The sequence below is a fragment of the Saitoella complicata genome (genome assembly GCF_001661265.1).
Source record: "Saitoella complicata NRRL Y-17804 unplaced genomic scaffold SAICOscaffold_23, whole genome shotgun sequence".
Classification (NCBI taxonomy): domain Eukaryota; kingdom Fungi; phylum Ascomycota; class Saitoellomycetes; order Saitoellales; family Saitoellaceae; genus Saitoella; species Saitoella complicata.
This window is the reverse complement of record NW_017567014.1, coordinates 425-23,458: the sequence shown is the minus strand read 5'-3', so window position 1 is coordinate 23,458 and position 23,034 is coordinate 425. Positions and strand designations below refer to the sequence as shown.

General features: G+C 54.5%; 12 protein-coding genes across 12 annotated transcripts; 7 read left to right on the top strand and 5 right to left on the bottom strand.

Moving 5' to 3' along the window:
• Positions 1-218: 218 nt before the first annotated feature.
• On the top strand, positions 219-3,041 carry SAICODRAFT_73017 (U3 small nucleolar RNA-associated protein; the record flags this gene model as incomplete). The annotated part of the gene is made up of 1 exon (XM_019170815.1): positions 219-3,041. The coding sequence occupies exon 1, from the start codon at positions 258-260 to the stop codon at positions 3,039-3,041; it is 2,784 nt and encodes a 927-aa protein (XP_019021912.1). The 5' UTR covers positions 219-257.
• Positions 3,042-6,307: 3,266 nt separating this feature from the next.
• Positions 6,308-6,655, bottom strand: SAICODRAFT_60837 (ankyrin repeat protein; the record flags this gene model as incomplete). The annotated part of the gene is made up of 1 exon (XM_019169802.1): positions 6,308-6,655. A coding segment is annotated over one exon (348 nt), but the record flags the coding sequence as incomplete, so codon positions are not given.
• Positions 6,656-6,691: 36 nt separating this feature from the next.
• On the bottom strand, positions 6,692-6,931 carry SAICODRAFT_41114 (ankyrin; the record flags this gene model as incomplete). The annotated part of the gene is made up of 1 exon (XM_019168651.1): positions 6,692-6,931. A coding segment is annotated over one exon (240 nt), but the record flags the coding sequence as incomplete, so codon positions are not given.
• Positions 6,932-7,644: 713 nt separating this feature from the next.
• SAICODRAFT_96256 (uncharacterized protein) lies at positions 7,645-8,734 on the top strand (the record flags this gene model as incomplete). The annotated part of the gene is made up of 2 exons (XM_019172040.1): positions 7,645-7,740; positions 7,799-8,734. The coding sequence occupies exon 2, from the start codon at positions 7,814-7,816 to the stop codon at positions 8,732-8,734; it is 921 nt and encodes a 306-aa protein (XP_019021909.1). The 5' UTR covers positions 7,645-7,740; positions 7,799-7,813.
• Positions 8,735-9,002: 268 nt separating this feature from the next.
• SAICODRAFT_163203 (uncharacterized protein) lies at positions 9,003-10,567 on the top strand. Its single transcript, XM_019165640.1, has 3 exons — positions 9,003-9,323; positions 9,372-9,629; positions 9,683-10,567. Exons 1-3 carry the CDS (start codon positions 9,270-9,272, stop codon positions 10,469-10,471), a joined length of 1,101 nt encoding a protein of 366 aa, XP_019021908.1. The 5' UTR covers positions 9,003-9,269; the 3' UTR covers positions 10,472-10,567.
• A 390-nt stretch (positions 10,568-10,957) lies between these two features.
• Positions 10,958-12,955, bottom strand: SAICODRAFT_27168 (RabGAP/TBC; the record flags this gene model as incomplete). Its single annotated transcript, XM_019167009.1, has 4 exons — positions 10,958-11,898; positions 11,957-12,539; positions 12,600-12,882; positions 12,939-12,955. The coding sequence occupies 4 exons, from the start codon at positions 12,953-12,955 to the stop codon at positions 10,958-10,960; spliced, it is 1,824 nt and encodes a 607-aa protein (XP_019021907.1).
• A 1,753-nt stretch (positions 12,956-14,708) lies between these two features.
• SAICODRAFT_60851 (uncharacterized protein) lies at positions 14,709-15,392 on the top strand (the record flags this gene model as incomplete). Its single annotated transcript, XM_019169804.1, has 2 exons — positions 14,709-15,029; positions 15,087-15,392. The coding sequence occupies 2 exons, from the start codon at positions 14,709-14,711 to the stop codon at positions 15,390-15,392; spliced, it is 627 nt and encodes a 208-aa protein (XP_019021906.1).
• Positions 15,393-15,699: 307 nt separating this feature from the next.
• Positions 15,700-16,622, top strand: SAICODRAFT_9443 (uncharacterized protein; the record flags this gene model as incomplete). The annotated part of the gene is made up of 2 exons (XM_019171935.1): positions 15,700-15,851; positions 15,905-16,622. 2 exons carry the CDS (start codon positions 15,700-15,702, stop codon positions 16,620-16,622), a joined length of 870 nt encoding a protein of 289 aa, XP_019021905.1.
• A 109-nt stretch (positions 16,623-16,731) lies between these two features.
• SAICODRAFT_60876 (S-adenosyl-L-methionine-dependent methyltransferase) lies at positions 16,732-17,471 on the bottom strand (the record flags this gene model as incomplete). The annotated part of the gene is made up of 2 exons (XM_019169807.1): positions 16,732-17,287; positions 17,344-17,471. The coding sequence occupies 2 exons, from the start codon at positions 17,469-17,471 to the stop codon at positions 16,732-16,734; spliced, it is 684 nt and encodes a 227-aa protein (XP_019021904.1).
• A 142-nt stretch (positions 17,472-17,613) lies between these two features.
• On the top strand, positions 17,614-19,392 carry SAICODRAFT_60815 (phenylalanyl-tRNA synthetase; the record flags this gene model as incomplete). Its single annotated transcript, XM_019169799.1, has 1 exon — positions 17,614-19,392. The coding sequence occupies one exon, from the start codon at positions 17,614-17,616 to the stop codon at positions 19,390-19,392; it is 1,779 nt and encodes a 592-aa protein (XP_019021903.1).
• Positions 19,393-19,484: 92 nt separating this feature from the next.
• Positions 19,485-21,072, bottom strand: SAICODRAFT_31592 (UAA-domain-containing protein). Its single transcript, XM_019167960.1, has 2 exons — positions 20,935-21,072; positions 19,485-20,877 (listed from the first exon to the last, which is right to left on the bottom strand). Exons 1-2 carry the CDS (start codon positions 21,026-21,028, stop codon positions 19,601-19,603), a joined length of 1,371 nt encoding a protein of 456 aa, XP_019021902.1. The 5' UTR covers positions 21,029-21,072; the 3' UTR covers positions 19,485-19,600.
• Positions 21,073-21,151: 79 nt separating this feature from the next.
• SAICODRAFT_73009 (uncharacterized protein) lies at positions 21,152-22,688 on the top strand. The gene is made up of 2 exons (XM_019170813.1): positions 21,152-21,306; positions 21,356-22,688. The coding sequence occupies exons 1-2, from the start codon at positions 21,158-21,160 to the stop codon at positions 22,563-22,565; spliced, it is 1,359 nt and encodes a 452-aa protein (XP_019021901.1). The 5' UTR covers positions 21,152-21,157; the 3' UTR covers positions 22,566-22,688.
• Positions 22,689-23,034: the final 346 nt, after the last annotated feature.

The window sequence follows — 23,034 nt, the reverse complement described above, 5'->3', positions numbered from 1 at the left end:
TCGCGCTGACAGGAAGCACACACACTTGAGCAGGGCGTTGACGTCTGGGGCACCGGGGAGGCGGGTGTCGATTTGAAGGGCGTGACTGGAATTAAATGAGTTTTTGAAGTGAATGAATTACCTTCTGTACCGTCTCGATGAGTTTCGTGTATAGGGAGGGTTCACGTGCGATACGGTTTATTCCCCAGCGTACCGCACCGTCTCGAGGCCCGGCAGCAAAGGACTCCTCGATCTACAATTCACCGGATCAATAGACAATGTCCGTCGAACAGACCCGTCAGAAGCGTAGACGCCATGCCCCTTCTGCCATTGCTCACCCGACGTCCTCCCTCGTCAAGGCCGAAGCTCAGCGTCCTTCCCGCATCTTCTCCCCCTTCCGCTCGCTTGGCCACGTCTCGAACCACATTCCCTTGGACATTCAAGTCCGCGGTGCTCAGTACCTCGTCACCACCTCCGTCGGCCGCGCCTTCCAGACCTACGATGCTGCGAAATTGAACTTGTTGTTCGTCGGTTTGCAGGCCAAGGCCCCGATCGCGGCGCTGAAGTCGCACGGAAACATCATGTTTGCGGCATCTGGGAACCAGGTCCTCGCATACAAGCGTGGTAAGCTTATCTTCACCATCGAGCCTCCTACTGCGAATGTCGGTACCATCACCCACCTCGAGGTTTTCGGAGACTACGTTATTGCCGCCACGGACGTAAACCACATCACCACCTACCGTCTCACCCCAACCGCCGATGCCGCCGAACTCTGGACCCACATCACCCTTCCCTCCAAGTCTATCCGTATCACGGCTCTCGCCCATCCCCCGACCTACCTCAACAAGATCTTCGTAGGGTTCAGTAATGGCAAATACGCGGTTTGGAACATTCGTACCGGTCGTCAGGTCTACACTTCGCCCGCTGCGTTCCCTGCTGCGATCACCTGTGTCTCGCACTCCCCCGTCATCGATGTTTTGAGTATCGGATGTGCCGATGGTACTGTTCTGGTTCACAACGTCAAGGCGGACGAGACCTATCTCACCTTCAAGGCTCAACACCGCATCACCGCTCTCTCGTTCCGCACCGACGGTCCCCAACATCTCGCGACCGCGACCTCGAATGGTGATATCTGCATTTGGGATCTCAACAAATCCAAGATTCTCCACGTCGTGCGAAATGCACACTCCGCCGCCGTCACCTCCGTGCAGTTCTTGAACGGGCAACCGGTGATGGTATCAGCCTCCCCCGACAACTCCCTCAAGGAATGGATCTTTGATTCCCTCGAGTCCGCCGTCCCCCGTGTCCTCCGCCAGCGTTCCGGTCACTCCGCGCCATCGACCAAGATCAGGTTCTACGGACCTGCCTCTCACTGGCTGTTGTCCGGTTCGAGGGATAAGTCCTTGCGTGGATTTTCATTGTGGAATGATTCGCAGACGACCGAACTCTCTCAAGGTCCCGGAACGGCAAAGTTGGCCGCATCTCGTGGAGTCACGGTCGATGAGGTCAAGTTGTCCGAGATTGTCGCTGTCGCCGCCGCCACGGCCAGAGAAAAGGATTGGGATAATGTCTTGACGGCGCACAAGGACGACAATGCTGCTCGTACTTGGAACTGGCAGAGTAGGAGGTTGGGGGCATTCACCCTCCCCACGAGCGACAAAACCGCTATCAAATCCGTCGCTGTCAGTGTTTGTGGTAATTTTGGCATGGTCGGGTCTTCGGGCGGTGTCGTCGACATGTACAACCTCCAATCAGGAATCTGGAGGCGAAAGTTCGAGGGAGCGTCGAAAGCCGTTACAGGCGTCGTCAGCGACGGCTTGAACAAGCATGTCATCACGACCTCTTTGGACGGAAAAGTTAGGTTCTACAATTTCAATTCTGGAGTTTTGGTGACGGAGTTGGATATGGGCAGCGCGGTAACCAGCACGGAGCTCCACCGTTCATCCGACCTCCTCGCCCTAGCCTGCGACGACCTTTCGCTCCGTATCATCGATATCGAAACCCGTAAAGTCGTGCGTGAACTTTGGGGCCACACCAACCGCATCACCGACATCGCATTTACCCCCGACGGCCGCTGGCTGATCTCCGCATCCCTCGACTCCACCATCAGAACTTGGGATCTACCGACGGGACATTTGATTGATGGAGTTAGAGTCGGGAGTATCTGTACCAGTTTGGCGTTTAGTCCTACGAGTGATTTCTTGGCTACGGTACACGTCGACGGAATCGGGATCAACCTCTGGACGAATCGAAGTCAATTCGTCCCCGTTTCTGCACGTCATATGACCGAATCCGAGATCACCGCAATCTCAATGCCCTCCGTCGGCGGTGAAGGCGGTGCAGGTCTTCTCGACGCCGCGTTTGAAGAGGCGGAGGAGGAAAGTACCGAAGGCGACTTCGAGTCCGCGGAGCAATTGAGCGAGAAGATGTTGACGCTCTCGCTCGTTCCTAGGTCGAGGTGGCAAACTCTCCTCAACCTCGAAACGATCAAAATGCGCAACAAACCAAAGGAAGCGCCCAAAGTCCCTGAAAAAGCCCCGTTCTTCTTGCCGACCACGAAGGAGTTGTCGAGTGGCGCGTTCGTCGAGGACGCGAAGAAGACCGAGGCTGCAAACACCGCTGACGGCAAGAAGGGACGTAAAGCCCTCGCTGGCGTCGGAGCTGATTTTGACGCCGAAGGCCCGTTCGCGAGGTTGTTGCGCGAGGGAAACGAGTCCGGCGACTTTTCCGCATTCATCGAATACCTCAAGTCCCTCCCCCCCTCAACAACCGACCTCGAAATTCGCTCCATGCAAATCCGTCCCCCGCTCACGCTCCTCACCCTCTTCATCCGCGCCCTCACTTCCCGTCTCCGCTCCAAACGCGACTACGAACTCGTTCAAGCGTGGATGGCGACATTCTTGAAAATCCATGGTGACGTATTGGTTGCGAATCGGGATGATGTGCCAGAATTGAGGCAGGCGTTGGAGGCGTGGAGGGGAGAGCAGGAGAGGGAGGGGAGGAGGTTGGGGGAGTTGGTTGGGTATACTGCTGGTGTTATCGGGTATATTAGGGGACAGTAAATTAAACCCCTTCTAGATCTAGCAATTCCAAACATAAACTCGCAAGTCATGCGTTCTGTCTGTCCATTCCAATAATGTCCGTACCCTCAAACCGTATCGCACCCCACCTCACCTCCCCACCCCTCTTCGACCTCAAACACTCAACCACACTCCACTCCCTTCCATCCTCCCGCTCCACCTCTCTCATCATCGGCGTCGACAACATCCAAGACTCATCAACACAATATCTCCACGTACCCCCCAGCGCCGGCTTCATCGCCACCCCAAACACACTAACCCTCCCTCCTCCATCCATATTCCTCACGGTACTATTTAATAACAGAGCTACGACTTGTTGGGTGGTGCAGAGACTACGGAGGGCACGGGAGAGGGTGAGCATGTGTGCGTGTCCCGCTGCCTGGGATTTCGTTAATGCGAGGGAGAGTGGGGTGGAGATGGTGTCGATGATCAGAAACTCAATCTTCCCCTCTCCTTGGGCATTCGGGTCCGAGTTTGAGGAGCGGATTTCCTCGATAGCCGACAAAATCCCCAAAATGTCAAATACGCGCATGATCTTTACCCTATCCAACAGCCCATCCATCGTGAGGTCTGGGATGGGGTGGTGGTATTGGAGCTGGTGAGCGTGAAGGCGGTGTTGGATGATACTTGCGAGGCGGGCGGGGTCGAGGGTTCCTTGGGTGTCGATGTAGGCGACGGAGGAGGTGGGGTGGGTGAGGACGTGGGTGGCGAGGAGGTGGTAGGCGATCTGCGTAACAAAGCAAGGTTTGTCAGCGAAGGAGGTGAGGTATGGTGGGGTTTGTTGCATACCGTGGACTTTCCACTTTGTGCCCCTCCTGTGATTTCGGCGATTAAACCCGGCTGGAGTCCACCGGAGAGTGCAGCGTCGAGACTATCTCCCACATATCAGCGAAACCCATAGGAAGTCATCTGGAATGTCGGGCACATACACGCTCAAACCACTCGATATCCGCCAATGCTTTGCACGAGAACTTTCCTCGACTGCATCCCTGTCACCACGGATCGGGAGAGCGTGTGTCCGGTGTACGACGATTTCGAGGAAAGATTCAAGGTGCTGCATCACGATGGTTCAGCCAGCGCAAGCAGAAATTCCAAAACCATGATACCTCTTTGATGATACCGGACTTCTTTGACAATGTAGTCAAGTCAGCAAGAAGTAAGCATCGGTCTGCGACGGCCGCGGCGTGAGTATGGTTCTCCGTAGCAGCCAGCTGCTAGGGCTGGCTCATACCTGTTACGACGCCATGACTTGAAAGAGCTGCAATCAGGTGGGATTTATCTTCTTCATTTTTAAACAAGGATTGCAGAGATGTCATCTCCGGATCATCTCGTCGACTTTTCGATGGTTGCTGGTTGCTGGTTCGTCCCGCCGTTTGGACGGCTGCAAGGGACCGCTCCGCTCCATCCAGTACTGTCAACCGTAATAACCCTACTATAATCGAAGTCGTATAAACAACACCTCACTTCCTCAACGCCATCTTCCTGCTCAACCACATTGGCAAGTGCTTATACTCCTTCGTCGGCCAGCGCTTCTCCTTCTTCTCAAGTTCTTTCCCAGTACTTTCCGCAACCGGCTGAACCCGCTGCACAGGAGGCGAATACGTAATATCAACCGCAATCGTCATCAAACTCCCACTCAAAAAGGTGAAATCCTTCTCAATAATCGCAACAACTTCATCAAGTTTAATGAAATCAAGTGCCATACCCAAGAACTTCCGTTTTTCAACTTCGCGGAGTTTTGCGACGATTGCCGGTGGTTTCATTTCTTTGACTTCCTCCTTCGTTTCAGGTGCTGCTCGAACGAGGGCTTGAGCTGCTTCATGCGGATCAAGTTTCATGAACTTGCCGCAGAAGACGGAGGTGAGGGGACTCCAAAGTCGCTCCTTCTCGGATTCGGAGACGCGCTTCCGTTGTAAGGAGGGGTAGATCTTGAACAGCTCCTCTGCTTGTTCCAGGCCAAGGAGAGATGCAAACTGCGCGTGTACGAGCCATAGCGACCGTGCTCCACCTTCACCGGGGAGAGATACGGTGTACAGCGGTAGATACTTCATCGCATCCTCCAAAGTAGGCGGTTGTCGTCCGTGCATCAGAGTCTTTGTCGAGCCGCTCACGCTTTTTCTCCGTGGTTCTTCGACCGGTGCATTCGGGGCCTTCTTCGCAACCAGCGGCTCTTCCACAGGTTTCGCCTTTGCCTTCGTAGGTGGTGCTGGCTCCTCCTTTTCCTTCTTCACAACAGGCATCCTATCCTTTTCCACCTTCTTCTTCTCGGCCGGGGCATCCGTCAGCTCCACATCCTCGCTACTTACGCCAATCTCCTGCACCAACGGACTGATCTCGCGACTCCGTCCCTCAGCTGGTACCCGGAGGTCGTTTCCACTAATGAGTCTTCTCTTCTTCTGCTTCGCACTCGCACTGGAGGTATTGGTCGAGTCTGACGTGGCACCGAGATCGGGTGATTCCGTTTCGCGTATTTGTTGACGCTTCTCAGGTTGCTTCGCCTTCTTCTTCCTGGGTGGGGAAGTGTCGATATGGCCGCTCTCGAGTTCCTTGAGAAGGTCGCCCTCCCGTCTCTTCTTCGCAAATTTTTCACCATCCCGGTCTCTCTCACCACTCTCTCGTCTGTTCTTCTTGTCAATCCTCGCCTGATTCTGCTTGGCCATGGCCTCCCTGAGCACCTCCACTTCCTCATCTTCACTCCCAACGAGGTCCGTCGCAATCTCCACTGCAGTCTGCCCACTGTTATCTGGTCTGCCTGCCTGCGCTCCATTCAACAGCAGCACCTTCAACAGCCCCAAATGTCCACGTCCCGCACACTCCATCAACGGCGTCTCACCCGCCCTCCCCACCGCCTCGACATCAGCTCCATACGCAAGCAACAACTCCGCAACCGCAAGATGCCCATACCGCGCCGCGAGATGGAGTGGAGTCCGTCCATCTGAATCAGACGTATTGGGTACCGCACCTCCCTCGAGCAAATGTCCAACCATTTCCACATCACCCTGCGACGCCCATTGATGCAACTGCGTCCGTCCATGCGCATCCTTCCGACTCGGGTCCAACCAGAGGATATCCGTTCTCGTCGCTTGTCTCCCACCACGTCGTCGTGATCCAAGATCTTTCTCGATATTGAGGCTTCCGCGGCGGTTTCTGTCGGGGTGAGGTGCGTCAGCTGCGTCGGATTTTCGCTTCTTGCCGCGTTGTTTCGCGATGGCTTCTTTGAGCATGTCCTTGATTTCTTCGTCCTCGACGACGTCCATCGGTGTTTCTCCGTTAGCATTGACAGCCCTTGGATCTGCGCCTGCTTCGAGGAGGAGCCGTACAACCTCGGCGTGTCCATTCGCTGCAGCATCGTGAACGGGCGTATCATCGTTCAGACCTCTGACATCGACCTTCGCTCCTCTTCCCAGCAATTCCTTCACAATCTCCAGATGTCCCTTCAGCGAAGCCTCGTGTAATGGTGTCCATCCCGCATTATCCTGCACATTCACATCCGCTCCTAAGCCCAGTAACTCCTTGACTTCCTCCAACCTATCCCCGTTACACGCACGGTGCAGATTGGTCTTCCCAGCCTTGTCTTTTCCTCGCACGCGCTGCATCTGTTCTTTCCGAGCGTCGAGAAGGGCGCGGATACGCCGGCTGTCGCAAACGTCGATGGATGTCTCTCCGCCTTTGTTCTTGATCATCGGATTCGCGCCGCTTGCCAGCAGTATCCGCACAACGTCTTCATGCTCATTCGCGACGGCATCGTGTAAGGGTGTATCACCTTTGTCACCATGATGATTGATACGTGCTCCGTGGTTGAGCAACAACCGGACCATCTCCAAGTCTCCATGCAAACATGCACTGTTTAATGGCCCATTACCGGTGCCGTCGGGGATGTTGGGATCGGCGTCATTCTCTAAAAGTGTCTGGGCCGAACCATGGTCCCCGGCATACACGTAACGGAAAAGAAGCGTTTGTCCATATCGGTCCTGGCGATTCGGGTTGCGCAGATCCGAATCCTTCAAAGGGCGTACTGTCCAGGACACTGCTCCGGAAGTCGCGGATGACGGCGAGGTCGAACGCGAATTTCCGATTGCTCGTTTCGCGACAGATATTGGTGAGCTTGGCGCATGTGGTGGGGATGACGGATCTTCGGGGATGGTATGCTGCGATCTCTTGCGCTTCAGCGGAGAACTCGCTAGACTCCGTACGGGCGAGGATATCGCAGCGACATAATTGTCGTCAACAGAGCTCAAATCCGAACTATCATCTCCAGACCCAGTCGCCGGAAGTTCCGGCTCATCCTCCTGCGGCGCAATCACCGTCTCAGCCTCTGAGTCACCCTCGTCATCGCCCATATCCTGCGCGATTGTGTACGCCGGCGGGGGTTCCGGCAATGGCGGAGCCGGAGAAGACGGTTGTGGCTGTTCTGACATATTCATACTCATTGATTCAAGAGAGACATCCTGGCCTGTATGCTGGGTCAATTGTTGTCTTTGTTCTTGGTGTAGTGTTTTGGAGGGGTTGGGTTCGCAATAAGGTATGGCTGGCGTGCAGCTGGGTGCATGCACGTGACTGGGTCTTGCTGAGACGAGCGAGGGGAACCAACGACCATCGTTTTGCAATTGAAGGAGTTCAAGCAGCTGTTAATGCCCCGTCGGACCGTTGTGAATGCTTCGCTATTGATATTGAATCATTGGTCCGTCATCGTATCCGCCTTTCTCTGTGCTTTTCATGCTCATTTGTCCGGTCCGTAGCATTCAGCATACACCATGCTTCTTCCCCTCCCGTTTCTTCTACGAGCGTACTTTCTCCTCACTTCCTGCTCCGTACTGTTGGCGTACGTAACGCCATCACTTCGTGCTTCGTTCATACCCTACGGCAAGACCCTCACTTCATCGGCAAAGAACAAGAGTGGAACTGGGAGTCAGGCCAGGGAGCAGAAGAAGGATTCGTTATTAGACTGGGCAGCCTCATGGACCGTACCGAAAAAGTTCTTCAAGCATTTCTACGTCCTCTCCACCTTCGTATCCATCGGGTGGGCATGGGTCATCATCGAACGTCGATGGAGGGATGCCCCAATTTCCCCTTGGCTAAGCACATGGCGTACACAGTCCTCATTAGAGGTCGCGTTGACTTGGGCTATGATGTTGATACAAGGCGTGCGCAGGTTGTGTGAGTGCTTTTTCGTCGAGAGACCTACCCAAGCACGGATGTGGATTGGACATTACGTCGTTGGACTTGGGTTTTACTCAGCGATGTCCCTCGCCGTATGGATTGAAGGCGCTAGCAACGTCCTCGATCCCAACTCTTCTTTCCAGATATCGCAGCTTGTCACGCCGAAGACCATGTTGGCGGTTGCGCTGTTCATCGGTGCGAGCGTGCGACAATGCACCCTTCACGCCCACCTGGCCTCACTTCGACCCCCCACCTCTGCCGCCTCCAAGCCCGAGTACAAACTTCCTACACACCCAGCGTTTTTGAGAACTGTCGCTCCTCACTACACCGCCGAAATCGGCATCTATGCCGCAATGGTCCTCGCCAATTCGGGGAGCAATCTCACCCTATGGTGTGCGCTGGTGTGGGTCGCCGTCAATCTAAGCGTCAGCGCGACGAGTTCGAGAGAATGGATGATTGAGAGGTTTGGTGAACGAGGGAGGATACGCTGGGTCATCATGGCTGGCGTGTACTGAGTTCGAGGTTTATTTATTCGTGTAGGTATTGGGTATCCAAAACAAAAACGCCATGACACCCTGAAAGTTCAAACTCATCGTCATCACCATCATCTTCCGTGCACATTATCGACCCACTTCCTCAACTCCTCCGCAATATACCCAGCCTCCGTAGCATCCTTACTCACCACCGTCCCAATCAACGGCCCACTCCCATTCGGCGCCTGGTATTCCGCTTGTACAAGTTCGGATGTAGACCCTCCATCATAGTCATACCCAGCCTTGATCTTCAAAGCCTTTCCCAATCCCATGCGTGTCGTCGTGTCCTGTGCATGGATAAACGTCTGCGTCAACCTCGAGGTCGTGCCCTCCGCATTCACCAACAATGCTGGAAGTGGGAGGACTGGAGATGATTCCCTGTCTGTAAGGACGGTCACGACGCTGTTTGGAACGGGGGATGAGGTTGCTGAAGGCATATTGATATGGATGTTTGGTGTCTGTTTGCGGTGATGTCCTTGCGCTTCGACTTGCAGAGGAGAGTTCTACGATATACAACATGCCTCCTCGGCGACCATCTACTCAAAACGGGCCCCAGAATGCGTTGAGAAAGGTGTGGAACGGCCCATACAAATGCACATAGGATGCTGACGAATGACAGCCCAGTGGAGCCTTCTACGCGAAGTTCAAGCCGTTCGATGAAGTACCAGCAACATACCGGTGTCCCTACGTTGAAGACGCTGCATTGAGACCTTTCGATACTCTTAAGGGATTCAGTAAGCACCTGGGAAGTTCTCATAACCTGCGTGTGGACAACACTGGGGATGGATGGCTCTTCTTCCAGGAATACGTCGAAGAGCTGGTCGTAAACGGAGGGGATGACAACCGTGCTCGCCAAGACGGACGACGAAGAAAGCTGGTACGACAAAAGTCAGAGCTGAAGAGTATGTGTGCCTGACTCTTATCGTACAGGATGAAGTCTTGAAGTACCAACAGCACGAACGCACAACCATCTCCAAACTCCCTCATCCCTGCATTTTCTGTCCGAGGACTCTATCCGACCGCGCAGTGTTCTTCTCACATACCTTCGACGAGCACTACTTCAATATCGGCCTACCAGATAACCTCGTCTACATCGATGAACTCCTTACCATGCTCCGACAGAAGATCCAAGGGAATATCTGCATCTGCTGCGAACAACCCTTCCGCACACGAAACGAGCTGGGCGAGCACCTCCTCTCCCGCAATCACGCCCGGATCGACACCAAAAACTCAGTGTACGATAAGTTCTACGTCATCAATTACGCGGAAAAGGCAACGGGCGGAGGAGGCGGAGAGGAAGAAGATGACGATGATTGGGATGATTACCCGCCTGATCAAGAGGCGTTGGATACGCTGTGTCTTTTCTGTACGGAGGTATTGAGGGATCCGTTGGTTTGTTTGGAACATATGAGGGGGGAGCATGAGTTTGATTTGACGCGGTTGCGGCATGAACATGGCCTGGACACATATGCGACGATTCGATTGATTAACTATATACGACGATCGACTGCAGGGAAGTGTTGTTTTGTATGTCGGCAGGAGATTGAGATGCCAGATGAGTTGGCGAGGCATGTCAGGGAGAATAGGTGTGGGAAGAAGGTCCCGGCGAAGGACGATGAGATTTGGCAGATGATGGACCTCTTGACGGAGCAGGCGCTCGAAAACGACCCTTTACTGAGTGGTTTTGAGGAGGGGGATGATGAAGAAGTTGATGAGTAGGGCACTGTGCCCATCGCGGATTTTGGAAGTCTTATGATCTTGGATTTCGTGGCGAGGTTACAGAGGCTGAAGGCGCCCCGAGCCATGGATGTTTAACAGTGAGATGACATCCGTGCTTGCCCTATACGACCGCTGAGTCGTGTCAAGAGGCAAGCGGTGGGTTCAGTACAATAATCCGTTACGATTATCCGGATGTGCGTCTTTGGAAAGGCTGGCTGTCCCGCTCGAGCTACGATTTACAAATCTCACCGGCTCGTTCCAGGCACGGAGAGCAGATGTCTCTTCAAACACCAATCTTGTGTTCTCTATGGTAGTTCCGTTTGTCCAAAGCTCTGTTATCGGTCGGAGAGACATCTTCCAAACTCCAAGCTTTTCATTCCGACCAATAAACTCGTGACGTACTCATTCTTGAGCATCGACCGAAAACCGAGGTAATTCCCACCCTTGACCCCATATCATTTCTCATTTGAACCATGATACCCATCATCACCTCTTTCCCAAATTCCCCAAATCAAACTCGCCATCCCCTCCACTGCCCCACACACCCTTCTTACCCGTACTCCCCGCCGCTGCCGTTTTCGGCTTCGAGTTTTTATCGTCCTCATCACCTTTGCCGCTTAATAGGAAAGCAAAGTCCGATGAAGCGAGAGAGGCCCGAGATTGATGTCGCCTCGGGTGTGTGGGTAAGCGTCTTGCTGGATAAGCGGAGGGCTTACTTGCGGGTACTGGAACAGGCGCTGGGGCTGACAGGGAAGCCGTCACCGTTGAGGGCAAAGTCGTCGATGCCGGTACTGCAGCAGCAGCAGCAGGTGTCGGTGCAGAGCCCGTCGGCGTCGCCACCGCGGAAGCATTCGGCGAACGTGCCGCACTCAACGTATCTCGTACCCTCCTGATCCCCTCCAGCGCCCTTTCCACCTCTACATCCCTCTCCACTCTCCCTTCCAAAACCTTCAAACTTTCTCCCAAAACGTTGGCCAAGTCTCGGCCTTTTAAGTTCTCACTACTCTCCCCCCTCGCATTCCCCGGTCTCGCCAACGCCAGCGCAGGCGAGAATCTTTCCAGGAGGGCGTGTTCGTTGTTATCGTATTCCTTTTGTATCGTTTGTACGCCTTTCCTGACTTCCTGGACGGCGGATCGAATGGTGTTATTCAGGCCGAGCTTTTCCGCGCGACGGGAGACGTCTGAGACTAAGGTATCGAACAGCCTCCCCGAAGCTATTGCTGTTCTGGATGAGGTAGGGGTAGTAGAGGTGGTGGGTGAAGGTACAGGAACTGGGGTGTACTTAGCAACAAGGCGTAGCCCACCTGTCGTGCTGAAGTTCTCTCGTAGGAAGATCGCCTCACGGACGTATGATGCTGGTTCGCTCTCTGATTCGACAGGATACTTCAACAGTAATGATATCGTCTCCGTATATGACGCTCCGATAACTGTACATCTCCGTCAGCGCGTCTCCAGAGTAGGAGAGAGGCGGTACGACCAACGTACGTTTTGACCGTATCCTCATCAACATCGCGACACAAACCCACTCCACGACCATCAAGTTTCCGGTTTCCGACATGTCGGCAAACAAAGCGTCCCATAGCCCAAACAAGCCGCTAAACCCAAACTCACGACCAAACAGGAGGCGAAGATACCGGATACCCCATATTTGTGGCTCAATTTGGAGAGAGGTGAGGTGGTGATGCAAATCTGGGTCCAGAATAGGGAGAAGCTTGTTTTGGATGTTGTTTGTTGTTGCGATGATTGGGGCGGGGTTCTCGGGGGTGGAAGTGGTGAGGTAAAAGGATTTTGTGTGTTCCATGAGTTTGGAGAAGAGGATGTAAGTGTCTGCTTCTACGTGTGTTTCGGAACATGTGTGATGCAGGACGTCTTGGTCGGGAGTGGAGGACGGAGGAGGTAGTGCATCCCCTTGTACAGCAAAGAGGATTGGTGCGAGGAGTTCGTGCATACCTTGTCGGTAGGAAGTATCCGGGTTTAGCTTCGAGTACGTGAAGAGGACGTCGAGGAGGATTTGCTGTGTACGCGGTAATCGGAAGAATGGGATATCTGGGAAGGTCCTTTGGGTGTCCTGTGACATAAATCAGCACAACCCCCTAATTGGAAAGGTCGTTCTTTCCGTTCAGCTTACCTGGATGATTGTTTCCTTGAGTTCTTCATCGGCGTAGCGTTCTTTCCATGGACTGCTTTCGTCTTGGCTGAGTGGATCACCACTCTCGACCACACCTGGCGCCGTGTACCGCGCCTTCAACTCTGCGTATCTGGCTCTTTCTCTTGATATTGCGTCTGACCATGATGATGGATGATACGAAGGTAAAACTCTAAGGAAGAGTTTCCAGCGGAGGGATCGGGGGACGGAGGTTGGAGTGTTGTTGAGAGCTGCCTGGCGGAGGTCATTGATGGTGCGAGGAAAACTGTAAGAAGGTTTGTTAACTATCTGATAGATAGAACTTTTACCAAGCATTCTTACTCTAATGGAGAAGTCATTCTATATTGGTGTTGGTATGGAGATTGGTCGAGGTGAGTCTGGGGTGCAGCGGCAGAGGTATATATAGCCGATGTACTCCAACGAGACCGATGGGCAGCGTTGACTGGGAAGAGTCTTTGATGGTCATTAGACAGCTTTTCTTTGGATGGCAACTCAGTTCGTCTGCTTCTCGTGGACTCCGTAGGATAAGGGCACGGTGTACACGCCCATGGCCAGCGTAACAGCCGCCAGAGTTCTGGAAAAGCGTGTTCAAGCCGGTCCACATTATCAGAAGATATTTATTTAGAGTTACGTCCTCTTTCGACGTCCCTCTCAACCATTAACTTGGCCCATCTTATTTAACAATTAACTATTCGCCACGCCCCTCCCCGGCACGCTTGTGGGCGATAAACGGCAGACCCTGCAAATCGCTCCACCATATACAAGGCGGACATAGGAAGCCCCATACAACCAAGCACCCTTCACCAGGTCGTCTGATCCGCTGGGAATCATCCATCTTCATCCAATTTTACTCCATCTTCAGCAATTGATGCATCAGTCGTTTCACTAGCACTACTCCCCGGCAACGACACTCATTCATAGCGAGGGCACTCGAGAATGCCGCAACGCCTATATACCTCACCGCCGACTCCACCAGCTGCTACGGCTGCTCCGGTTGCACCGCCGACGATGTCACATTCGCAACGGACGCGGTCAGGCCCGTCGACGACGAGTACTGCGCTTCCCATCCAGCGCTATCGGCAGAATCAGACGAATGAGCGATTGATGGATATCCGTGAGGCGTTGGCAACGACGTATCCCCCGCCATCTATCTCCGTTGCTGCGGCTGCACCGGGGTTGGGCTCGGATGAAATGGATACGAGTGAGGATGGGACGGGCTCCATACAACCCGTACACCTCACCATCCACCGCGCCGACGGCACGATATCGAGTTCGAGGACGAGTATGCAAAACCACCAAATGCAGATGCTCCGCTCCCATCGCCTCTCTGCCGCCGCCGCCGCCGGTGCAACAGCAAGTGAAAGGGAGTTACACAGAGACGGCCGCGATCGTGACCGGGAAAGCCTCAGTCTGAGGGATAGGAGACGAACGGAGATTAGTCTGAGGCAGAGGGAGGAGATGTTACAAGCGGCTATTTCGTCTGCGCCGTCGGATATTAGGCAGATTTTATTGCAGAGGGCACGGATTAATCATCCATCTACTTCACAATGGCCGCCGGCGCCGCCGTCGGGTTCGACGGAAGGCAATGCAAGTACGGGAGAGGATAGGGAAAGGGATGTTGACGCACGTACCAGAGATCGACCAGCATGGGACCTCCTCTCACAGCGTGCAGCGAATATGCGTGCATCTCTCGCCGCCCGTCGCGAAGCCGTCCTCTCATCCTCCTCGTCCTCAGCCAACCCCAACATCGCCCTCATCGCCGCCCAACGCGCCTCAGCCGCCGCCGCTCAAGCCCGCGCAAACAACGCCGAAGATTCAGACGCCTTGGCGCGCGAAGTCGCTTTTGCTAGGAGGTTGGCACAGAGAGAACAGGATATGGCACGGCAGCGCCGACGTGAGGAGAGGGTGATGAGGGAGAGGGAAGTGGAGGTTAGGGCATTGGAGATGTGTCCTATCTTGGATGCGTTGATGGGCGTTGGGTCGGTTGAGCCGCCTGAACCCCCGGTGGGGTGGAAAGTGGAGGATACGTCTTGGTTAAGGCCCGGGACGGAATTCACTGGTTCGCAGCGCTTCACGACGCCCGCTACGCCTATGCACCACGATCACCACCCCGACCTTTCCCAACAACACAAATCTGCACGACCGGAGAGTTGGACGGTTAGTGTCGCGATTGACGCGTGTGATTTGAAGGAGGGGAGGGTCGAAGGGAGTATGGAGGCCAGAGACGTCCCGCATGCGCCGGCGGGAACGAGGATTCGGACGAGGTGGGTTGGGGAGGTCGTTGATTGGAATGTGTATGGCTTGGCGACGGGGAAGTGGGGTGCGGCTGTTGGTGTTGATCGGGAGTATTGGGGCAAGTTGGCGCCGTTTTGTGGGGGGGGTCAACAGGCGGAAACAGTGGCCGAGGCGGACGTGGATGCGGAAAAAGCAACTGAACAAAGTGGAGGAACATCGAGCGTGGTTGATGAGAGGTTTTGGAAGAGGGTGAGGGAGGAGTACGTCCTCATGCGCTGGAAGGAAACGAACTTCATCCCCTCACCCACCGCACCCGCTATTCCTTGCTCATCATCCGGGTCTTCCGTCACCTCACCGTCGAATCCGCCACAGGAAGCGTGTTTGACCATCGATGGGTTCTATTATCTCGTACTGCATAGGAGTACGGGGTTGATTGAGGGGTACTATTTCGATCCGAGTACAGTGCCGTATCAGTGTTTGGAGTTGGTGCCGGGTGTTGAGGGGAGGAGGGGAGATTGGGGCTCGTACACCTTTAACTGAGGGTTGTTGGGGTTTGGAGGCTGGTATCTTTTTGGATTGCAGGTTGGGCTTCTTTTTTTCGTTTTTTCCTGGGATATGGCCATTGGATGTGTGTGAAGGGTGTGCTTTTGTGAGCGTCGTGCATTTTTACGGGATCGCTTCTGCTGGGGCGTATTATTTGCGGTTATTACCCCTTATATTTTTGATCGAGTCTTCGTTTTTGAGAATATGAGTAACCTTCGAGAATGCGACTGTTCATATCAGCAGGCATCACCCGCGGCAGCTGTCAACCAAGAACCCATCCCCAACCAACCTCCACGGATCCAACATGTCATGGGAGGCATCCAAGGCTCCAGCTCGAACGCCAAGTCCCGAACCCGAATCGATCTTCGAAGACGCCCTTACCACGATCTTCAATGACGTACAACTATCCCATGGCGAGCCCGGGAAGGACTTCATCTACCACCATCCCCAATACGGGTCCGTCACTCTGGCTACTCCACACCCACGAAGCTAAGTCTTCTCACACATAGTGATATCAAGTTACGACTGAGTTCGCCAAGCTGGGACCACATCCCCCTCTTCGCCCACTTCCTCTGGTCCTCCTCCCTCCTCCTCACCCACCTCCTCGCCTCAACAACATACTCCTTCCACAACCAATCCGTCCTCGAACTCGGTGCGGGAACGGGGTTGGTCGGGATCTGTGCGGTACGGGGGGGTGCGCGGTGGGTTACCGTCTCAGACTACCCTTCTGACCAAATCATGGAGGCTTTGAGGTGGAATGTTGGAACGCAGGTTCGGGAGAGTGAGAGGGATAGGGTGTGTGTGCAGCCGCATACCTGGGGTGAGGAGCCGTTTCCTCTCATCCCCGAGGAGGAAGGGGACGGGAGAAGGTATGATTGGGTCGTGGCATGCGACACCCTCTGGATCCCCTCCCAACACACAAACCTAATCTCAACAATCACGCATACCCTATCCCACACCCCCCACGCCCGCCTCCTCCTCATCGCAGGTTTCCACACCGGTCGCGCAAATGTTGCGGGGTTCTTCGATCTTCTATCACAAGCCGGGTTTGTTGAGCGGGATAGAGGGATACGGGAACGGATGGTCACAGAAGAGGGCATAGAGAGGGACTGGAGGGGGGTTAGGGGGGAGTGGGAGGAGGATTTGGTGGAGAGGAAGAGGTGGGTTGTTGTTGCGGAGATGGGGTGGGGGGAGGGGAAGTTGGGGGAGTTTGCGAGAGCGGGGTGAGGGGTGGAGTTGTGGTATTTCTAACGGGCGTTTGTGTTTCTGGGTATACCAGTGGTTTAGACCGTTCCCTTCTTTTCCCGTGCTACTTGTCGTACGAGTCCGTGCTTGTCTATGCCTCCGCCTTCCTAAACGCAATGCTCGAATACTCACTCCCCTTTACCCCCCCAAACTCAAAACTCTTGAACTTAATCACACTATCCCTCACGAATCCCTCCCTTCCCAACTTCTGCTCCAATTCGGCTTCGGTCCAGTTACACGATACGATGAGGAAGTACCCGCCGGGTTTGACGAGTGCGTGCACGCGGTCAGCGTAGACTTCGCGGACTTCCGCACCTTCAGGGTTAAGCGAAATTGCGTCGAAAGTCCCTTTATCAACGACGAAATTGTACTTCCCTACCTCCCCCTCCGGCAACGCTGCCGTTATATCCCGCTCCTCGAACGTGATTCCCTCGATTCCGCGTTCCGCCGCGATGGATTTGGCGAGCGAGATAGATGAGGGTGAGTAATCGATTCCGTGGAGGGTTTGGGGTTCGTAACCGGCCTCTTCGAGTTCGAAGAGGAGGTGGCCGTTTCCGGTGCCGAGGTCGAGGATGTGCAGATGGGGTGACGGGGGGAGGTTGTCTTCGAGCCATTCTAGGATTTTGGCTTCGGATTCTTCACCGAACCTGGCAAACTCAAAGTATTAGTCTAGGGATAGATAAGCTGGAGGAGGGATACGGACCATACCTCACCTTCGTCACCGATGTCGTTGAAGGCGGTTTGTTCGCGTTGGTAGATGTTGTCCCAGTAATCCTGGGTGCCGAGCTTGGATGCCGGGAGGTCTGTTGCTGCGATATCGTCTGTGGACATGTTTATTGCAATTGGGATATTCCGGGAAGCGGATGTAACGAAGACTCGATCTCACGTGAGTTCGCAGCAAACCCCTCGAGCGCAACACCAAAGTCCCGAGGTCAAGGAAGGTGTAAACGTTAAGGTCAAGGAAACAGACAAAATGCCCACCGTCAACGTCGACAAGGCCGATCTCTTCGAGCTCCTCGGAAGGGAGTACACAACCGAAGAATTCGACGAACTCTGCTTCGACTTCGGTATCGAACTCGACGAAGACACCTCCCTCGACCCCGTCATCGTCAACGGCGTCCCCGAGCGTCCCCTGTTGAAGATCGACATCCCGGCAAACAGATACGATTTGTTGTGTATCGAGGGAATCGCTACCTCCCTCAACGTCTTCCGCGGCAAACAGGAACCCCCGAACTTCCGTCTCGTCGAGGCCAAGGAGCCAATCACGTTGACTGTCAAACCGGAGACGGAGCAGATCCGGCCGTATGTTGCTGTGGCTGTGTTGAGGGGTGTCAAGTTCAACCCGAGACGGTACAGTTCGTTCATTGCGTTACAGGATAAGCTTCATAACAACCTTTGCCGTAACCGTTCTCTCGTGGCTATCGGTACGCACGATTTGGATACCGTCAAGGGTCCGTTCACGTATGAGGCTTTGAAGCCGGAGGAGATCAAATTCGTGCCATTGTCACAGACGAAGGAGTGGAATGCGAAGGATTTGATGGAGCACTACGAGCAGGAGAAGTCTCATCTTGGGCGTTATGTGCCTATCATTAAGGACTCCCCCGTTTATCCCGTCATTTACGATGCCGAGCGTCGGGTGTGTTCGCTTCCTCCCATCATCAATTCGGAGCACTCTAAGATTTCGCTCGACACCACTAATGTCTTGATTGAGTGTACCGCGACCGACAAGACCAAGCTCGAGGTCGTTATTAACACCATGGTTGCGATGTTCTCTGTTTACTGCGCCGAACCCTTCACCATCGAACCCGTCAACATCGTTTCGGAACACAATGGGTGCACGCGTCAATCTCCCAACGTTACCCCCCGCAAAACCACAGCCGAGGCATCCTACATCAACTCTGTCTGTGGTCTCAAGCTGTCCAACGAGGAAATCTGCACTCTGTTGAAGCGCATGTCTCTCGCCGCCACTCCCTCTTCTCAGAACGATATCCTCGACGTCTCCATCCCCATCACCCGTGCCGATATCTTGCACCAGTGCGATATCATGGAAGACGCCGCGATCGCCTACGGGTACAACAACCTCCCCCACACCTTCCCCGCCAACTCCGCTACCGTCGGCCAACCCTTCCCCATCAACAAGCTCTCCGACATCATCCGCCGCGAAGCAGCCCAAGCAGGCTGGACAGAAGTAATGCCCCTTATCCTCTGTTCCCACGACGAGAATTTCAGCTGGTTGAATCGGAAAGACGACGGGACCCAGGCTGTCAAGCTGGCGAACCCGAAGACTGCGGAGTATCAGGTTGTTAGGACGAGTTTGTTGCCGGGGGTGTTGAAGACGGTTAGGGAGAATAGGAAGGAGGCACTCCCGATTAAGGTTTTTGAGGCGAGTGATGTTGTGTTTAAGGATGAGCGTGAGGAACGTCGCGCCCGGAACGAGCGCAGATTCTGCGCGGTTTGGGCCTCCAAGACGGCTGGGTTCGAGGTCGTGCACGGATTACTCGACAGAATCATGCGTATGCTCTCCGTGAACCCCACCGACAAATCCTCGAAACAAACTGGATACTGGATCGAGGAGACGGATGACGGGACTTTCTTCCCGGGTCGTGCGGCGAATGTGTGGTATTTGGGTGAAGAGATGGAGGAGGCGGTTGTTGTGGGTGTGTTTGGGGTGTTGCATCCGGAGGTGTTGGAGAAGTTTGAGATTCCGTTTGCGTGTAGTGGGTTGGAGTTGAATTTGGAAGTTTTCTTGTAGATGTAGTACAGGGATAGGGAGGGATATGTTGGGGGGTTTGGTATGTTAGATGAGGATAAAAAGAGATTGTTTTGCACATTGCGATTGTGATTGTTCTGGTATCATTCTTCAAAGTCAACATTGCAATTTTGACACCAAGATCATTTTGTCCTCACCAAACTAAGCTACGGCAACCCCGATCCCTTGTCCTTCAAACGCGTCCATTCTCCTAATTCAGCGGACTCGCACTCCTCAAACTCCTCTTCCGCGGACTCTGACTTCCTTCAACAATAGGCACAGTCCTGCCACTCCTCAACGTCCGACCCGGCGTCTCCGGCGGTGCCAACGAAGCACGACTCCGCAAGGACCTCTTCTTGACTTGTCCCTCATTCTCGTCACCGCTGCTCGTACTTCCGGAGCTTGTAGTGTTAGTCGGGGTGCTGACTCCGCTGCCATTGGGGGTTGCATCGTCAAACACAGTTTTCGGCTTCTCAACCTTCGCACCGGGAGTGTTCGATAGTGACTTGCGCCCTTCGATTTTCTTGACGAAAGCCTCGAGTCCGACACCCCCAAACACGAGCGCGACACCACCCCATTGTCCCGTACTCAACGAATGTCCGAAGTAGACTACGGAGAGCAACATGGTGAGCATCTTGCGGGTTAGGGTGACGGTGACGAGGACGAGGGAGCCGAAGGTGGAGAGGGTGTAGAAGATGAAGAGTTGGCCGATTGCGCCACAGAGGGAGAAGAGGGCGAGGTCTTTGATGATTGTTGGGTGGCTACGGATGAAGTCCACGCCGATTTCCAGTGGGGAAGGGGATCCGGGAGATGAGGAGAGGTAGGGAGTGAGGATGGGGAAGTGGGAGGTGAGGAGAGGGAGGTATGGGTGTGTGAGGTGCGTGAGGGTGAGGTAGGTGAGGGTCAGGAGGGTTGAGAAGGTGTTCATGCCGCACATCATTTGCGCGCCTGTTAAGCCCCTGTTTTCGCGGAAGATATGGTCTTGAGTAGAATTGGTGAGGCCGTCCAAGAGTAAGTTGACGGCCAATAGACCGAGACCATATGTAGAGGACGATGACGCACCCTTGCCGGCGGAGCGCGTAGGGGAGAAGTGGGTGAAGGCGAGGACACCGGAGGTGACGAGTGCCACGACGAGGTATTTGTGAAGTGGGAAGCGGCGGCGGTAGAGGGTGAGATGCAGCGCCATAACGGGCAACAACTTACAGGATTTACCGAGGATGAGGGTGGGGTAGTCGATATGCTTCAAACTCGCGTAACCGAATGGACTCGCGAGAGAGGAACAGAGCGCGACGAGGGCGTAGTTCCATGTCAACTTCTTGCTTGCGAAGACGCGCCAGGTGGAGGTGGGTGGTGGTCGGAGGAGGAGGTAGAGGTAGGCGAAGAAAGCTGCGCAGGCGGATTGAGCGGTGTTGAGGATGAGGGAGGAGCGGAAGATTGCGGAGTCTGGTGGGTATGGAGTCGTGGAGATCCGTTCTTGGAGAACGCCCCCTGTTTGATCGGATCAGCCTCGGGAAACGCGTATGGACGAGGAGGGAGGATGCGCACAGGTAAGGAATGATCCATAGATCCCAAGGACGCAGATGGATAGGAGGAGGAGCGACGAGGTCTCCTTCCTCTCTGCCTTTTCAATTGCTCCCATATCGACGACAGAACTTGGAAATTTCGCGTTCACTCGTTCCGCACGTCTCGCACAACAACACGCTTCTCGGTGCGCATCTCAGAACGCAGGTTCCCGGCCAGACGAGATCACGTGAAGTAACCACCGACAATGACGGACCCTTTCAATTTCAGTCTTTGGGATAAAGGGAAAGGTCTGAACAGAGCAACCAGCCTGAATGTTGGGAAGACGCCGAGTGAGGTCAAGCGGAAGGTGGGGAGGGTCCATGAGCTGAGGGGGACGGGGCCGGGGCCGGTGAAGTGAGTTGCCGTGCGTGGGAGTGGGGATAGACGCTGACTGTAGAGATAGGTCGAGTATCGATGATTTGCTTGGTCTGTTTGATGCGCCGGACGCGGTGCGGGCTATACCGCCAATCGAGATCAGGAGGGAGTTGACGCCGACACACGCACCCACTTTGTCGGCGAACGCGGAGAGTGCAGTGAGTCAGGCCGAGGATGATGATGACGAATTTGGAGAGTTCGTGGATAGTCCAGTGATATCGCAAGGATCGACCTTTACGTCTCCCGTGGTGCTGGCGGGTGCAACATTCCCTCCACGTCAGTTTCTTCCTCCGACGAATCCTACGCAGCCATTCCAATCCCCACTACAATCATCGCGTCATACAGCCCTCGACAGGCTGTCTCAGCTACATGAGACACAGCCGTCTTCATTCGACCTTCTCGGCACGTCCCCAGTCTCCACCTTCACCGGCCCCGCGAAGGCATCGGCATCAGCGTCGGCAGTCACAAAGCAAGCACCGGATCTCGCCATCGCCGTGCCTCAAACCACTACCGTCGTGGATGACGACAACGATGATTTCGGCGACTTTATCTCCACCCCAACCACCCCCACAGCCCCTCCCCTCCCTTCCTCTTCATCGCCGCACGCTCCGGCCCCAACCCAAATCCCACCCGCCCACATCTTACTCCCCCTCCTCTTCCGCACCATCCTGTTCCTCCCATCCTCCTTTTTCGCCTCCCTAGCAAAACTGCCGTACCCCCTCCGCCGTCGCGTCCTCGCCGATCCACGGACGAAACGGTATTTCTCGGCACTTGTCGAGGGCGCACGGATTGCTGCACGGATCGTGGCAGGGAGGTATCGGTATTGGTATCATACACATTCCTCAAACGAGACTGTAGGAGGGAGTAGTCGGGGTAGGGAGAGGGAGAGGGATAGGCGGGAGGAGAGGGATTTGGCGGATTTGGAGGCAAGGAGGGTGAAGGCGGAGTGGGATCGGATGAGGCCTCGGTTGCGGGCTGTGATTGGTGGGATGGGACTCGTGCTGCCCGACATCCAAGCAGAGAATATCGTTGGAGACTTGAACGTTAAGGGGAAGAACCGACCTGCGGCGGTGGTGGAGGTGTGTGCGGTGTGTGGTCTGGGCAAGAGGGAGATATTGGCGGGGATCGAAGGCGATGGAAGGGGCGCGGGGTCGGGAGGAGAATGGAGGGAATATGAAGGTGTTATGGGACATGCTGGTTGTGTGAATTGGTGGGTGAGGGTGAGGAACGAAGTCTAGGGAAGATGGTATAGTTTGAGAGGCAGGCAACGGTATACGAGTTCCAGTGGGTTGCACTGCGGGTCAGCGTGGGAATTCCGTCTACGAAGAGCATGTAACATATGAGGCACTTGAAAGGGAACCAATTAATTCTACTGTTCTTGTTTAGTGATTTCTCATCTGCTTGGCCTTTTGTACGTTCTTGACCGATTTCCTCGACTAGCACTTCGCAGTTATCTCCCATAGTCGTTGTATCCTCTAATGGGCGGGGTCTCTGGTCGTCCTGCCCCTTGGCCTATCGTACTTCTACATATTGATTCGTCGCCCCTGTTAGGGTTACGTGATGGACACACATGGGTGACCTGCCATTAAGTAGCTTATTTTGCCACGAGTTGATAGGAACATAAGGTACTTAGCCACTTACCAGCTGAAGTAGTACTTAGGTACATATAAGTACCTACACACCCAGGCAGCTACAGGTATGTATAGG

What these genes read in the sequence shown, in the direction of transcription:
- SAICODRAFT_163203 (XM_019165640.1), top strand. Translation starts at nt 9,270, where the DNA reads ATGCCTCCTCGGCGACCATCTACTCAAAACGGGCCCCAGAATGCGTTG. An exon ending in CCCAGAATGCGTTGAGAAAG is followed by an intron (nt 9,324 to 9,371) that starts GTGTGGAACGGC and finishes GACGAATGACAG; the next exon opens with CCCAGTGGAGCCTTCTACGC. An exon ending in ACGGACGACGAAGAAAGCTG is followed by an intron (nt 9,630 to 9,682) that starts GTACGACAAAAG and finishes CTTATCGTACAG; the next exon opens with GATGAAGTCTTGAAGTACCA.
- SAICODRAFT_31592 (XM_019167960.1), bottom strand. Translation starts at nt 21,028, where the DNA reads ATGGGAGCAATTGAAAAGGCAGAGAGGAAGGAGACCTCGTCGCTCCTC. An exon ending in CTATGGATCATTCCTTACCT is followed by an intron (nt 20,878 to 20,934) that starts GTGCGCATCCTC and finishes CCGATCAAACAG; the next exon opens with GGGGCGTTCTCCAAGAACGG.
- SAICODRAFT_73009 (XM_019170813.1), top strand. Translation starts at nt 21,158, where the DNA reads ATGACGGACCCTTTCAATTTCAGTCTTTGGGATAAAGGGAAAGGTCTG. An exon ending in ACGGGGCCGGGGCCGGTGAA is followed by an intron (nt 21,307 to 21,355) that starts GTGAGTTGCCGT and finishes CTGTAGAGATAG; the next exon opens with GTCGAGTATCGATGATTTGC.